This window comes from Nerophis lumbriciformis, linkage group LG26, assembly GCF_033978685.3.
Source record: "Nerophis lumbriciformis linkage group LG26, RoL_Nlum_v2.1, whole genome shotgun sequence".
Lineage (NCBI taxonomy): Eukaryota > Metazoa > Chordata > Actinopteri > Syngnathiformes > Syngnathidae > Nerophis > Nerophis lumbriciformis.
The window spans coordinates 25,962,501-25,979,412 of record NC_084573.2 but is presented as its reverse complement, the minus strand read 5'-3'; the positions used below and the strand labels follow the sequence as shown (position 1 = coordinate 25,979,412).

General features: G+C 38.1%; 1 protein-coding gene across 4 annotated transcripts in view; it reads left to right on the top strand.

Annotated features, from left to right (window-relative positions):
* Positions 1-16,912, top strand: part of LOC133623474 (disks large-associated protein 2) — a 225,244-nt gene that overhangs the window by 127,394 nt on the left and 80,938 nt on the right. For all 4 annotated transcript variants that reach the window (XM_072916285.1, XM_072916286.1, XM_072916284.1 and 1 more), the window contains exon 2: positions 4,897-6,050. In XM_072916285.1, coding sequence (XP_072772386.1) covers positions 4,968-6,050 — 1,083 coding nt within the window. In that variant the 5' untranslated portion in view covers positions 4,897-4,967. The remainder of the gene's footprint in view (positions 1-4,896; positions 6,051-16,912) is intronic.

Below are 16,912 nucleotides of genomic sequence, written 5' to 3'. Positions count from 1 at the left end.
CTTGTACATACTGTAGTGTAGATGAAACGCAAAGGTGAAATACTACGGAATTATTTGTACTTAAACTCACACTTTATATACCAATGATGTTCCATAAAACCACTTCACTAATTACACGGAGAACATTCATGGATATTTTGAATGCATTACGCGGAATAGCCCATATGGCAAACGAAGCGCAAGTGGCTTTGTCCCATTATGCACAGTACGTGTCCTTATCCCTTCCTGTGTAGCTGGGATCCACCCCAAACAACCTTGAAAATCCTGTTACAGAACGGAGGTTTTTCAGCAGTGGTTGCCATGACAACTGTGCAATTTATTTCGGGCTCCTTTCAACTGGTGTGTGAGATCAGAGATCCCGAGCATTATGTAAGACGGAGTGCACTGTTCTACACTGGGGTTTCCTGCTGCAGAAGAGAGAAGTAATTAATGAGCTCGGGGTGCAGGTAACATGGTGGGAAGTTGAAACTAGATCATTTGCATTTACAACCCACACTGTATCCACTCTACGGTCGTTGGGAAAAAAAATAACTGTTTTCATCCGGATTTCCTCCCTTATTATTTCTAATAGCATGCTCATACATGCATTAGAGTTACAAAGTGACTTTTTGATTACTTGGTTTTGTAAACCAGAAAACTATAATTAAAGTTTACATATTTTATATCTTTGTCCAAATGTCTTGTACTACAAGAAAGTAGAATGAAAAAACAATAATACTTCTAAATAATTTGGATGCTAAACTAACTTGTAAAAACAAAAATAGTGTCTCTAGGTATGGGTACCGAATTCTGCACTTTTTTAAGCACTTACCAAATTCTGTGCCATATTTCGATATATTTGTTGCACGTGGCGTCACATCCGGTTTCAGACTAAGGTCGGAGGGCATACTTAAAATGTTGGTTCCTAAAGCCAACACAAATCTTGGAAAAAAAGCTTTCAGATATGCTGCTCCATGGTCATGGAATAACTTACAAAAGGATCTGAGGTTACCTGAGCTGGTCACTTTGGTGGAATTTCAGGCCATTTTAAAGGATCGAGAAATGATTTCTATTGGGCATTGCACTTGTTTTTAAGTTGTTTTTGCTGAAACATTTTATACATTGTTTTGACCTATCACATGTTTTTATGTTAATATATGCAAGTAATTTATTTTTTAATTGTGGTAAGTGACTGCTGCTGTTTTTGTTGTTCTGACATCTATTTCTGTAACTTTGTTTTGCTGCCCTTTTGGCCAGATCACTCATGGAAAATAGATTTTAGCCTCAATGAGTTTTTACCTGGTTTAAAAAAGAAAATCGAATGATTGATTGAGACTCGTCACATCCGGTTGCTGACTAAAAACAGGCTCACATAAACAATCAGTCAAGTAGCACTCAACCAAACTTCCTCTAAGTAATGTTGCAATTTTCAACATCAACAAAGCATGTGTGCGTGGTAGAAAAATCTCAAAATGTAAAGCAAGGGCTCCATTTTGATCAAATGCGCTATTTTGATATCTTGGACTTTCCACAGACAAGCTACTAATAACATTAGCGATTTTACATGGATGATTTCAACACCTCCAAATTTGGTAAAGGAAAATTCAATTAAGATTATTGTTGAAATCAAACAGGTGGTGTGTAATAATTTTTATTCACTGGCTTTTAACCCAGCATGAGATTTTAAACTGTTTTTAGCTTTTAACTTTTTTTTAACTGTTTTTAACTTTTAAACAGTTATCCAACAAATTGTTCTTAGGGTAATTTTTATTTGCTTTTTCAATGTGTATTTTTATTTCTGTTTTAAATGTTATTTTTTAGTCTGTTGCCTCTATTTCTTTGTGGTGTACAGCCCTTTGTTTTTCAACTGTGCTTGTTTTTAAAGGGCTTTATAAATAAAGTTGGTATGGTATGGTAATAAGCATAATACTTACAGTATAACACTTTGTAGGGCCCAACATAACACATTCAACTTCCTGGAAAAAGCTACTTATTCGTTAGATAACATATTATAAATAGCTTATACAGTACTGTCATCTAATGTCTTGGAAGTGCAACTTTATTGCAAAGGAGACTAATGTAATCAGATAACAATATACCATATAATAACTGGACAGCAGTTTAGAATCAGCTAATTTTTAAATGTTATATTCAAAATGTAATTTTATTATCAAATTAACATTTATTAACACACAAAAAAAGTACAGAAAGTTGTTACCGTTGAGTACCGGTATCGATTCCCAGATACTGGGAATAAGTACTGTAATGGTTCACATGTGAACGGCCCCCATTCGTTAGCTACTCTGTCATTACAATGGCGACCGGGATAATCTTAAGTAAACAATAACAGTGGCACTAGAAGAGTCAATGTATACATCGTGGTTCATAGTTTTCTGCCATGATTTTACGCACTTAAAATCGTTCAAAAAAAATGTTCATGATGTTTTGGAAGCTGGCATAAACATTTTTAAAACACAATGGAACCTCGATTTATGAACTTCATTGGTTCTTGAACATGGTTCATAGATTTAAAAAAAACTGAAGTTCTCTATAAGAAACAATGTAAATATGAAAAAGGGAGTCCAGCCTTGACAAAATTCCATATTTTTGTAAAAGTTTGTACACTTTTAACACAATATAGAGTGCTATACAGTACTGTATATACAAAAAACATATAACGTGTGTGATGGGTGAATTATCCCTTTATTTACAAAGCCAAAAAACAACAGCTGAACTGTATTCTAGGGGTGTCAAAAATATTGATTTTCAGATTAATCGCAATTCTTATTTGTAATGATTCTTAATCGATTTTTAAAAAGTTTTATTACTATAATCTCTCATGTCCAGCCACTCAGGCAAATCATACTTTTGATGTAGATTCCCATATCTGCTATACAGATTTACTTTAGGAAATTGAATTGTGGAATACTTCTCTTGTTGCCTTATTTGTATTTGACTTTATGTTTGGGTAGAATTTTATTAAACAAAAACCAGTTTTCTTTTAAGTAATATAGAAATTATGGAGCAATGCAGTTTATCATAGAACTGGCATCCAATGTTATTAAAAAAAGTATAGATTTTGAATCGAGAATCGTTGTGAATCGAGAATCTATTCTGAATCGAATCAGTACCCCCAATATTCAAATCGAATCAAATCGTCTGGTGCCCAAAAGATTCACTACCCTAATGCCTCCCTTATGCAGCCGCCGTGCTTACACACACACACACACACACACACACACACACACACACACACACACACACACACACACACACACACACACACACACACACACATACACACACACACACACACACACACACACACACACACACACACTTACACTTTCACTAGCCCTGTGGTGCACTCACAGTTTGAAATCACAACATTCCTTAACTTTACCAGCCAAGTTGTTACAATGATTAGGAATAAAAAATAAAAATCTACTTTACCTGGTTAAACTTTTTGAACTGCGGTGGGATGTGATACGACAACGCTGTGGATACTTGCTGAACGTTTCAAACCACCAGCTCCTATTGAGCGATTGTTACGGAGGCCAGTCAGTGTGGCTGGGCCATGGTACGTTGTTAAACCTCACTCCCTGACGACTTCAAGAGCAGTGCTGGCTATGGGGTTGATAGCTCCAGCTTTTAGCTCGGTAGCGAGCACGCTTGTCTCTCATGCTGGCGACCCAGGTTCGAGTGCCGGGCGGAACAGAAAGAGCAGGGACTGAATGAGGCGGGTTACATTGAGAAAACTAGAAAATGTTGTAAACAGGCTAAAAACACAAAGTGGCACAGTAGCCAACAAGCACTGCTGTGCTGACTGAATAAGCAGTGAGCACCGGAGATCCACCAGCCTGCCCATAATTGCTGTGCTGCAGGCACAAAATGGCTGCATTACAGGTACACTATGGGTGGATAAAACAGCTGTACATGGAGACAAGATTTGTACACCTAAGGGGGCAGTACATCTAAGAAGGACAGCTCCAGACTGGTGAAACTGATCAGGCGGGCCGTCTCTACGATCGGAATAAAACTGAACTCACTGGTGTCGGTGGCAGAGAAGCGGACTGTGGAAAAACTACTGAGCATCCTGGATGATGCCAGTCACCCTCTGCATACCGTTATCAGTAGCCAGAGGAGCCTGTTCAGTGCTAGACTGCTTCATCCCAAGTGCAGGACTAATAGACTAAAAAAGTCCTTCGTCCCACACACCATCAGACTGTATAACTCCTCTCTGGGGGAAGGGGGGGGTACTAGGATGACAGGGGATGCAAAGCAATAACAATACTGAAATAAACTGTGCAATTAACAGTGCAATAACAGTGCAATACATTTTCATAACATGGTCACTACTGCCTAGTTTCTTTTGTTATATTGTTATTTTTACTGTTATATTTGTATTCTTATTGTTAATTTTTATTTTTATTCTTATTGTAATATTTTCTATTTTGTTTCCATTTATACCCCCATTATATACTTTTTACTTTTTAAATTCGATCTCAATTCTGCACACTGCTGCTGGAATTTAAATTTCCCTGAGGCAACTCTCCTGAAGGAATCAATAAAGTACTATCTATTTATCTCTATCTACACTTCAGCATACATTTATCCAGAAAATCGAAAATGTAAATTGTACAATGAGGGGTTCGTAAATCGGGGTTCTACTGTATGTCCTTGTCAGTGCCATTTCCTTAAACTCATGGAAAGTTTCATATTGGACATTCAACAGACTTTGATAAAAAGAGACTTACTGATGAATTCAACTTCAATGTGCAAATTTAAGCCTACAGCATATAGCTCTCTCTTTTTATTAGAATTTAGAGGAAGCATAACCTCCTTTATTGAAGGAACTGGAACTTCCTTAACTTTTTCCTTACTTATTTTTTCTTTATGTCCTCTTCTTCCAAACAGACCAGAAGATTGCACCTTGGTCCCGGTCTCGAAAGTTCAATGAAGGCAGACACCTTCCTCCGGCCAGGAACATGAAGGGCTTATCGGGCAGCCGCTCCCAACACCAAATCCCTTTACCCCATGGCCTCGACTATGACCCTCATGTCCATGATCTCCACGGGCACCATGGCTCAGACTCCCGCCACTCCTCCTACCTGCTCAGCCCGACAGAAAGCTGCCCCATGGACTTCCAACACCGCTATTCACCGCGCAGTTCCATCCATTCCGACTGCATGATGATGACCCCGGTTATGATGCCTCCTGTCGCCGCGTCTGACCATATCTCCAGCAGCACCTTCCCTAGAATGCACTACAGCTCTCAATACTATGACTCGGCCACACGGGATGACTGCGTCGCCATCACAGCCTCTGCCACATCACCGGCAGTGGCTGCCGCTGCAGCCGCGGCCGCCGCCTCCTCACACCACGCCGGCACCAAGAGCAATCGTCTACCTGCCAACCTGTTGGATCAGTTTGAGAAACAGATGCCGCTACACCGGGATGGCTTCCACACATTACAGTACCAGCGCACATCTGCCACCGCTGAGCAACGCAGCGAGAGCCCCGGCCGCATCCGACACCTCGTTCATTCTGTCCAGAAGCTCTTCACGAAATCCCACTCCCTGGAAGGATCGTCCAAGATGAACGGCACAAAGGGTGACATTGGAGGAGGCGGAGGAGCAGGGAGTTACTATCATCATGGCCATCAGCCTAACAAACATGGTAGCAAGAGGAGCAAAAGTAAAGAACGGAAGCACCGCCCCGGCGGTTGGTGGAGCTCTGACGACAACCTGGACAGCGACAGCACCTATCGCACTCCCAGTGTCATGTCACGGCACCACGGAGAACACATCACCCACTGTTACCCAGATTCCATACACGGACACCACTTTGGAGACCTGTCGCTCAAGACCTCCAAGAGTAACAACGATGTCAAGTGCACCGCGTGCGACAGCATGGCCATGGCGCCCGAGGGCAAATTCATGAAGAGGAGCTCCTGGTCCACACTGACGGTTAGCCAAGCAAAGGAGGCCTATAGAAAGTCATCGCTTAACCTAGAAAAAACCATGATGCACCCAGACCTCAAGCCTTCACGGACCTTTCATTACCTGCAGGTTAGTGTCACCAGTAAAATCCTCTAATACACATGATAAATGAGGGACGCCTCGAAAGTCAATAAAGGTCTCGCAAGGCCGAATATTATTGGCAAATTGAAAGGGAGTATGCAAAAAGCCCCGAGCATTACCATTTGGGCAATGACAGGGATCAATATCAAAAAGCCTAACACGACTTACTTTAAATAAAACAAAATGCATGCCACTGATGCATTGGTTAGTGATCCAGCAAGAGAGTACTTTCGGATTCCTGTTGGTCAATTACAGTCAGTGTCCATGATACTGAGAGGCCAATACATTTAACCAGGCTTCCCTTTTGTGTGTAGACACCTCTGGGAACTATTGTGTTTATAAAGCTCTACAGAGTGAATCATTGTCATGGTGACACTGAGAACAAAGAGCTACCGTAGCTGAGCCCCGTAAAGAGTTTGTGCAAATCTAGGTCAAAGCGTTTTTTTGTTTTTTTTTGCTGAAATAAAAAATAATGCTTTACACCTTAGGGCTGCACGATTATGGCCAAAATAATCATGATTATTTTTTATCAATATTGAAATCACGATTATTTACTATCTTATATAAAACAAATTTGTATTGCCCTTCTTATTTTAAACAAACAGTATGTGAACAGGGCTTTCATTTCAAAAAGAAAAAAAAAAGAAAAGATTAATCAGTAAAATAAAAAGGGCAAAAGACAAGGGGCTAACTAAAAATAAATATGCCATTGCAGAGTGCGATCATAAAGTGCAAACATTAGTGAAAAAATAATATTATGCACAAAAGGCAGATACTATGCAAGGAGCACACTGTGTATATATAGGACATACCGTATCACTTTGCCAATTAAAACGCTATTACCGTATTTTTCGGACTATAAGTCGCAGTTTTTTTCATAGTTTGGCCGGGGGTGCGACTTATACTCAGGAGCGACTTATGTGTGAAATTATTAACACATTACCAAGAAATATCAAATAATATTATTTAGCTCATTCACGTAAGAGACTAGACGTATAAGATTTCATGGGATTTAGCGATCAGGAGTGACAGATTGTTTGGTAAACGTATAGCATGTTCTATATGTTATAGTTATTTGAATGACTCTTACCATAATATGTTACGTTAACATACCAGGCACGTTCTCAGTTGGTTATTTATGCCTCATATAACGTACACTTATTCAGCCTGTTGTTCACTATTCTTTATTTATTTTAAATTGCCTTTCAAATGTCTATTCTTGGTGTTGGGTTTTATCAAATAAATTTCCCCAAAGAATGCGACTTATACACCAGTGCGACTTATATGTTTTTTTCCTTCTTTATTATGCATTTCCGGCCGGTGCGACTTATACTCCAGAGCGACTTATAGTCCGAAAAATACGGTACGTCCATTACTTATGTGCGTTTTTGAGGGGTGGATGGATATAGAGTCCCTCGGTGCACAGTCGATGTTACGGTAGTCCGTGCTTTGGGCACCCTCGCTTTTGTAGCTGTTCATCGGGGCTTTGCGCCGGTGGCGGGTGGCCCGCTCTGTTTCCGTGCAGTTTGTTGTTATACGCGCAGGAGCATTTCCAGGTTTGCAGGAACGAGCAGGAGGCGTTTTCCGGGGTTAAAATGTGGGTCACTCTACAGGAGAGAAGGGCATTTATTTTTCCTAATATTTTCGGGAGCTACAGGCGACCGGCTGATCAAGTGTCAGTCACCCTCTCTCTCACTCTTACTCGCTCTCCACTGTCTTTTGGTCGCCCCTTGGTGGTTGGCTGACTGTTGGTTGTGAAAGTGCTTGAATTGCTTTTTAAATGTTAATATCGCAGACTATCACCCTCATTTAATGGTAGCGGCCAAAATCGTGATCATGATTAAAATTGGATTAATTGTGCAGCCCTATTACACCTCTATATTTTATGCACAGTGCCTCCAAAACAGAGTCGACATGTTTTGACTTCTGCCTTGGATTTTTAGTATTCGACTAAATATTTAACATACAGAGTATGACTCGTGACTAGGGATGATGTTCGAACCCGGTTTTCTCGGTTGTTCGATAAGAAAAGAACCGAGTCCTCGGACTCGAATCCCTTTTTGAGAACCGGTACCCGTTATCGAGACCACTATAGTAAAGAAAAATTGTTCGTTCTTTATTTGAATCCCTGGGAACGAATCCCGTCCCGACAAGAAATGCCCCGTGAGACATCACAAGAAATGACGTCACGTAGCTCAGTCATTTCTCACGGTGGGGTGCAGCGTGCTGCGGTTCGTTCTCCCGGGACGCAAAACTGACGGCTCCGGACGAAAGCGTGCAGGTAGGAGATTATTTATTTCTCATAAATCATACACATTACAACAGACAGGAACGAAACAAAAGGAAAGTGTACCGTTCGCACAAGAAGCTAAAGCAAAAACGTACTTAGCACAGGAATAATAGAAGCTAAGGTAACAGGAATCATGCGCTCGAAAACCAGAATGCCAAGGTAACTGGTGCAAATGCAAACAATGAAGCCACGACGAGTGACCGGAAAAGGCAGGCTTAAAAAGAGTCTCTGATGAGCAACAGGTGCGCGTACAAGGCAGGTGAAAATCATAAGTAACCATGGTGACTAAAACAAACCCCCGAAGTGCACAAAACAACTAAGGAAGTCCAAAACTAACAGAACAGAACTAAACAAAACATGATCCGACCACATCATAATACATCACAGTTGCATATCATTTCACTTTACAGGAGTAGGAAGAAGTAAAGCTTATTTAATCCTACCCCTTTCCCACTTCATACAAATATATACATCATTTACTGACCTTTTTATAATAAAATATCTGTGAATTAGTATATAGAACAGTTTTGTAATATGTAATTAATTAATTCAGTCATTATTAATATACTGAGATGAAGAATATCTTATTTTCAATAAGGTTGAAAGTATTTCTCATAATTCTTCTTCTTTGTACTTTGTAAGCACTATTGATTTGAACAACCTCTTAAACTGGATCATATCAGTACAATGTTTAACTTCTTTACTTAATCAATTCCATCATTTAATTCCACATCATTTTAGCTGTTTGCAATTTTACCAAATCATTGAACTTTAATATTTTTGACTCAATAAATAAAGTGTTTGTATGTTCTGTATATCCAACATTATGTATCAGTCTAATTGATCTTTTTTGTAACACGGTTAACAAATGTAGCGCACATTTGTAGTTATTTCTCCACATTTCTGCACAATAACTCAGATATGGTAATACTATAGTAGCGAGCAGTAGAGAATGTGAAGTGATTTGTTAAACCAAATATTGTGTGTTTTTTTCCATATACAACAACCTGTCTGGACTCGATAAGAGAATCGATAAGGAAGAGGATTCGATAATGGGCTCGAACTCGATCATTTCTTATCAAACATCATCCCTACTCGTGACACATGTGGCCTAAAATTCATATCGCAATATAGATTGCAGCCTCTAGCGAAAATGATAAACAGTGGTACCTCAACTTAAAAGTATTTAGCTGTATCTCTGCTAATTGTTATCCTTTAAAGGGGAACTGCACTTCTTTGGAATTTTGGCTGTCGTTCACAATCATTATTAAAAAAAAAACATGACGACGGATGTATTTTTTATGCATTCTAAACAGTAAATAAATGCAATCAAAAGTCTCTTTACAATGGAGCCTATTAAAGTCGACCTATTCTGCCCATAAAGCCCTTAAAAAACATCCAAACACCTCCATTAAGGTTTTGATGTAGGTATATATGTAATGTAGTAACGGGAACATTTATAATAACATTTACGTATTTTGCTCATTTTAAGCATACTCTTAGTTTAAAAAACGCTCACTGCAAACTTCATGAGAGCCATCAAACGTAATAAAACAACACTTACTGTACAAAGACTGCTGTCATTAGGATGCTGACTGCTGAGATGTTTATAGATTCCCATTTAGATGAAAAATGTCTCATAATCCTTGCGACGAAAAGCGGGTGGAACCAAGCGTCTTTTCGTGTCGTTCTTGCCATTTCCGGGTCTAAATTGGCTGTCAAAGTGTACCAACTTGTCGGAATACGTCCTCGTCCTCTACTATCCAAGTGAGAGGCACGATTTATGATCCACAATAAAGTTTGACAAGCAAGGAAATGAAGACGCAGATGATCAGACGATCATGTCAATATTAGCACACAAGCTTGTGATCGCTATGAACAGTTTGTCTGTGTTAGCGCTCAATAATACTTGGTTAATATTCAAGTCATGAAATGTAAATGGAGTATGTTTGCGCTTTTTGGATTGTTTTTTTGTTGTGTTGTTGGGTTTTACGAGTTAGAATCTTTCATAATGATTGAGAACAATTCTAAAAAAAGTGCAGTTCCCCCTTAAGTTGCAAGCAAATATTGGAGTTAGAAACATCCCCATCATTAGCCCCTTTAGGATCAGCTCAAAATATCCGGTTTTACTCGCTAGCTTTAGCTTGTAGCTCAAGATGGACATAACTTTGTATTCCAATAATGGGAAGGATTTGAGATACAAGTGTTTTGAGTTGAGAGCACCGTCACAGAACCAATTAAGCTGGTAAATTAAGTAACTACTGTGTATCACAATGTATTTTTTGGCACATAAATGATAATAGAACCATTCTAAAACAGGTCCATGCTTCTTTTCTCTTGGCTCCCTTGACATATGATGGTACGATACTGACCATATTTGTACGATGATTTCACCCTCTGTAGAGATCGGGCCGATATTTGCCTTTTTTAGCTAATCGGTGCTCAGCTGATGATCTTCACCACAGCTGTGTTCTAGTTAGGGTTGCAATGATTCAACGAGTAAATCGATTAATTCATCCTGTGTGCATGCATGTGGGGGGAGAGGACACAGGAGTGCGGATAAAAAGAGATAAATCAAAGAAAAACTAAGAGAAAGTGGACAGAGAGAGAGCGCCATCAAAGGTTGTGCGACCATTTATGCTTCTTGTTCTCATTATTACAAAATCCTTATTTGGGTCGTTTATTTTTATTTTTTTGTTTACAAACTCAGGGATTAAGTCCCTGGTTACAGGAAGGCTTTGAGGGCAAAACCCGAATGATTTAAATGAGAGCCAATAGTAGTTTTTGCTTTTGTTTAGATATTGTGTACCGTATTTTTCGGACTATAAGTCGCAGTTTTTTTCATAGTTTGGCCGGGTGTGCGACTTATACTCAGGAGCGACTTATGTGTGAAATTATTAACACATTACCGTAAAATATCAAATAATATTATTTAGCTCATTCACATAAGAGACTAGACGTATAAGATTTCATGGGATTTAGCGATTAGGAGTGACAGATTGTTTGGTAAACGTATAGCATGTTCTATATGTTATAGTTATTTGAATGACTCTTACCATAATATGTTACGTTAACATACCAGGCACGTTCTCAGTTGGTTATTTATGCCTCATATAACGTACACTTATTCAGCCTGTTGTTCACTATTCTTGATTTATTTTAAATTGCCTTTCAAATGTCTATTCTTGGTGTTGGGTTTTATCAAATAAATTTCCCCAAAGTGCGACTTATATATGTTTTTTTTCCCTTCTTTATTATGCATTTCCGGCCGGTGCGACTTATACTCCGGAGCGACTTATAGTCCGAAAAATATGGTACTAGCCCCTGTATTGTGTTAAAAAATTGTAAGTAGCGTTCAATACCACATCAATACATCACCTGATTTATAATAATACTAGAAAAAATTACAAATGTAGTAAAATATGCTTCATAAAAATGTATGTTACTTGCTATAAAAAATGTTCAGTTCTGTTATTTATTCTCAAAATATCGGATCTAATGCCAAAAAAATGTTGACCGGGACATCCCTATAAACTACATTATAAACTAACAGGACAAGCGGTAGAAAATGGACGGATGGATGGATTATACACAATCTGTATTACTGTCGCAGATGGTCCTGAGCAACATCAAATAGAATATGTACGATATTGTTCCGTAATGTATGATTATTTGAAGTTTCTGGTACGATAATTTGTCCTTTCCCATATGGCAACCCTGCTTAGTGTAGTTATGTTTTTTCTCTCTGTAGACCAGGGTTGCCCATGAGGTCATTCGCAAAGTGACCGGTCAGGGCGTATCAGTCGATCGCCAGCCAGGCATTAAAAAATAGACCCCAAAAATTAGTAATCATCAATCTTCACTACGACGTCACTTGATTGACATTCTTGTGAGATGACACTAGGTGCTGCGAGCTCATTGTTAGGAAAAAAAATATTTTTATTTCAACAGACTCTCGCGCCGCACCTGCTGTCAAAAGCCTAAAGACCGACCGCACAGTTCCTGTCTTCAGAATAAAAGCGCTGCTCCATCCTGCCTGCGCTAACAAAATAAGAGTCTCAGAAAGCTAGCGCACACAAGCTAGCAATCTACGGAGTTTGCCGTCAATGTATATCTTGTAATGTGTATAAAAACAAGTATGGAAGCTGGACAAATAAGATGTCAAAAACCAATCATGTTCATGTGGTATTGGACAGAAAGGAGGACTTTTGTTTCTCCTCCACAATGTCAATTTTAAAATATGAAAGTTATCAGCTCAAGCTGCTTGACCATTGTGTGAATTAAGCCGTGAAGAAGAAAAACTATTGTACATTGTTTATATCTGGCAACCATAATTGCAAAACAACTTTGTCTACTCTGCTAACCAAAGTCCACAACAGTAGTGATATGCAGCCAATAACAAACAATAAGGCTAGGGATGATGTTTGATAAGAAATTATCGAGTTCGGGCCCGTTAACGAATCCTTTTATCGAACCGATTCCTTATCGATTCTCTTATCGAATCCAGATAAGTTGTTGTATATGGAAAAAACACAATATTTGGTTTAACAAAAGCTCACTTTTATTTTATAAGAAAAAAATAAAATAAAATAAATAAATAAATATTGAGTGTTACCCCCCTAAAAAAAAAAAAAAAAAATATTGACTGTTGTTACCCAAAGTATATTAAGTGGGATTTTTCAGAAAAACAAATATATACAGTAACACAAAACAACCTGTCTCTGTGATCACTATAGGTGAATAGCCATGCCTTGAGGCGTTTTTTCCGGTCCATTATTTTTGCTGCTTGTGTGACATCACAGGAAATGACGTAGCTCAGTCTAATGACTGAGCTACGCAGTAAGAAAAGAACCGATTCCATGGACTCGAATCCCTTTTTGAGAACCGGTTCCCGTTATCGAGGCCACTATAGTAAAGAAAAAGAGTTGGTTCTTTATTCGAATCCCTGGGAACAAATCCCATCCCACAAGAAATGCCCTGTGGGACATGACAGGAAATGACATAGCTCAGTCATTAGATTGAGCTAAGGAAATGACGTAGCTCAGTCCCACAGGGCATTTCTTGTAGGATGGGATTTGTTCCCAGGGATTCGAATAAAGAACCAACTCTTTTTCTTTACTATAGTGGCCTCGATAACGGGAACCGGTTCTCAAAAAGGGATTCGAGTCCATGGAATCGGTTCTTTTCTTATCTAACGGTTCTTTTCTAATCAAACAACCGGGAGAACCGGTTTCGAACATCATCCCTAAATAAGGCTTACCTTACGATACAATATGCATCACGATACTTGAGTCAAAACATAATCCAGTTTTGCGATTAGGGATGGATACCGAATCCAGTACTTTTTTGTCCACGACCGAATCCCGATGGTACTGCCGGGCACCGATTCACGTAAAATCCATCGATGCCCTGTTTCGGTACCTGGGACGTCACGCCCGGTTGCCGACTTAACCGTCACCTGGTGATCACTACAGCAGCACTGAGAGTAATTGCACCCTCCAAAGTAAATCACTCCAAAACGCTCCAACGTACTGAAAGCACAACAAGGTTCCACTTTTGGACTAGCTTTATGCTTGGCTTGGCTTTGCTATTGACATGCTACTGATTTTACATGGCCATTTCAACAGCTCCAAATTTGTTAATGAAAACTACACTTATGATGCACATTACATTCAAACAGCTGGTGCGTAAATTGTACAAGACTTACAGTTTTAACACTTTTTGGGCGCCACAAAAAACTACACAGCAAAGACCTAACTGACTGCCAACACACAATAAACTATACACTGCTGTCATCTAACATATTGGACTTGTGACTGTAATTGAGACTTAGAAATATCACAAAAAAACAATTATTATATATTAACACACACAAAAGTACCAACAATTGTAACCATTGAGTACCGATATCGATTCCCAGGTAGCGGGAATCGGCACCACATCAGTTCAAATGTGAACGGTACCCATCCCTAGAGTAATTGCGATATTGTGATGTATTAATATACTACGAAATTGTACTTTTCACTCTTTTTTTCATCGCAACAACGTTGTATCTCCAGAATCTTAGGCAAACAAAGAAAGAAGTAGTAAACATATTGACAAATTGAGGTGCTTTCAAACATCGATAATTCCTGTCCGTGACTAAACAGGCGAAGTGGTTTGAATTTGTGCACGAACATCCAGTCGCCATTGAAAAACTGTCAATCCAGCAGCTCTCTCAAAGGCGTTTAACAAGCTTGTGTGTCAGCTGGCACAGTCCCTCCAGCTGACACCTGCTCAAATTTAGCTTGTTTTCGCGACAATCTGGTAGGACTTCAGTCAGGAAGCAACACACTGTAATTAGGACTGACATATTCTTAGGGTTAAATTACTTTTTTTAGACATTATGATGTTTTAATGTCAAATAAATATTTTTTTTTTTATCTCGCACTGCGGGTAAGATTAGTACTAACAACAGGTACAGTCAAACATCCACATTCTACAGAGCTTATTATTTTCAGTGTGACAGTGAGGCTGGAAGTAAATAATACTTTGTAATAATTATAATAGTTTTTGCAAACATCCTTAGCAAATTCAAGTATATCACGTTTACAATTTCCCAAAACAACACGTCTGAACATGTTTTAATTATACACCTTTTCTGTCCATTTCCTGTGTTTAACATAGTCATCATGACATCATTTATCAGTTAATTTATTAACAGTACAGTTAAGAATTTGTGGAATCTTTTTTTATAATTAAAAGTAATGTTTTTGGTGCTTTTTTTAAATTCCTGCTTAATCTCAGTTCTGCATTAAGCAAATGACATTAAAAAAAAAACCAAAACCAAAACTAGCCATTGTTTTTTTTTTTTTTTTTTTTTTACCGGAGACATACAGTAAGGAATAATTGGCGATATTCAATAATTTTTGAACCTACAACAGTTTGTTGCCCTAGTTGTCTTCCATGTGTGAATATGTTTCTTTTTCATTCTTCTCATTTCAAGGGATATTTTGTATGAATTTATATATGTCATACTACCTTACTTGAACTATATTATAATTATCTAAATAAACTGCAGCAGTAATTTCAAAAAAGCATACGTGCGGAAATCTGTAACCCGGGGGCTAACAATCTAAAATATAAAATGTAATTTGGTGCATTTTGTTATTTGGTGTGGTAGAATTCAGGTTAATACCACCGTGCCTTTATTTTGAAGCATACCTTGCACTTAACAGGAAGTCACTTTGTGTATATTTTAATACTGTATTTATATATCTTGTAGTTGACGTTAATGAGGAAGTTGACAATACTAGATAGTAGGTGTGTCGATCCAATGAGGATATTGGTTTACAACTAAAATCTCTGATATAATCTCTGATACAAGCAATCCTGCAGCGTGTTTTAACTAGACAGCCGGTTAACATCTAAATGTCCTCCAAAAAGCACACAAGGTTACACTTTTCTTGTATTTTAGTTAAACAAAAGGTAACGTAGTAAGCTATAAGCTAGTAATAGCAAACAGCTACACAACAGGAAAACACACAATAGCACGCAAGCTAGACATACGTAAGTGTCACCCCCCGTGACCCCGTGAGGGTCAAGCGGTAGTAAATGGATGGATGGATGGAATACGGTGATTCTCAATTATTTTCTGTTACGCCCCACCAGGAAGAAGAAAACATTTATCTCGCACCCCCTCACTTTCCAACGCAACTATAAAAACTATAATGTTTCCAATAAGTTGTTATAAGTACACCTCTGCCTACAAGTGTATACTTATTAACAATTTTAAAAAAAAGAAAGAAGGAAATATCTATGTACTTACAACAACAATTAAATAACTTTACCAACATTGTCTTTACTCTATTTCAAGATTTAAAGTTAATCAGTTTGCCTGCAATTAAAAAAATTAAAAATATATACTTATTTAATGTATATAAAAAAAAAAATCACGGATTTAAACCACTTGATACTGAAAATGTACATTAAATAAACTCAGTAAATAATAATACATTCAAATTGATCAGCAACATTACTCAGGAGCACAATATCTAAAACACTTTTACCTACAAAACAAAACAAAAATAAAACAGTTTTTTTTTTTTTAATCAAAATTAAGAAGTCCGGATTAATGGCTACAATGGGTTTTGTAGTGCACAGCTTTTCGAAGCGGGGTTTGAAGTATGGCCCCACTTTTTTAGAAGAACCGCCTTAATTGAACAATATTGCAGTCTAAAACAGCATGTTTGTCAATACGAGTATCAAATACTCATAGTTGCATATTATTTACACATACAAAGTCTCCAAGGCAGAAATGTATTAAAACGTATCCGGTAACAACCGTGTCCGCATCATGAGCTTAACTTAATGAATTATTGCGACTACTTTTTTTGATTGATTGATTGAGACTTTTATTAGTAGATTGCACAGTGAAGTACATATTCCGTACAATTGACCACTAAATGGTAACACCCGAATAAGTTTTTCAACTTGTTTAAGTCGGGGTCCACTTAAATTGATTCATGATACAGATATATACTATCATCATAATACAGTCATCACACAATATAATCATCAG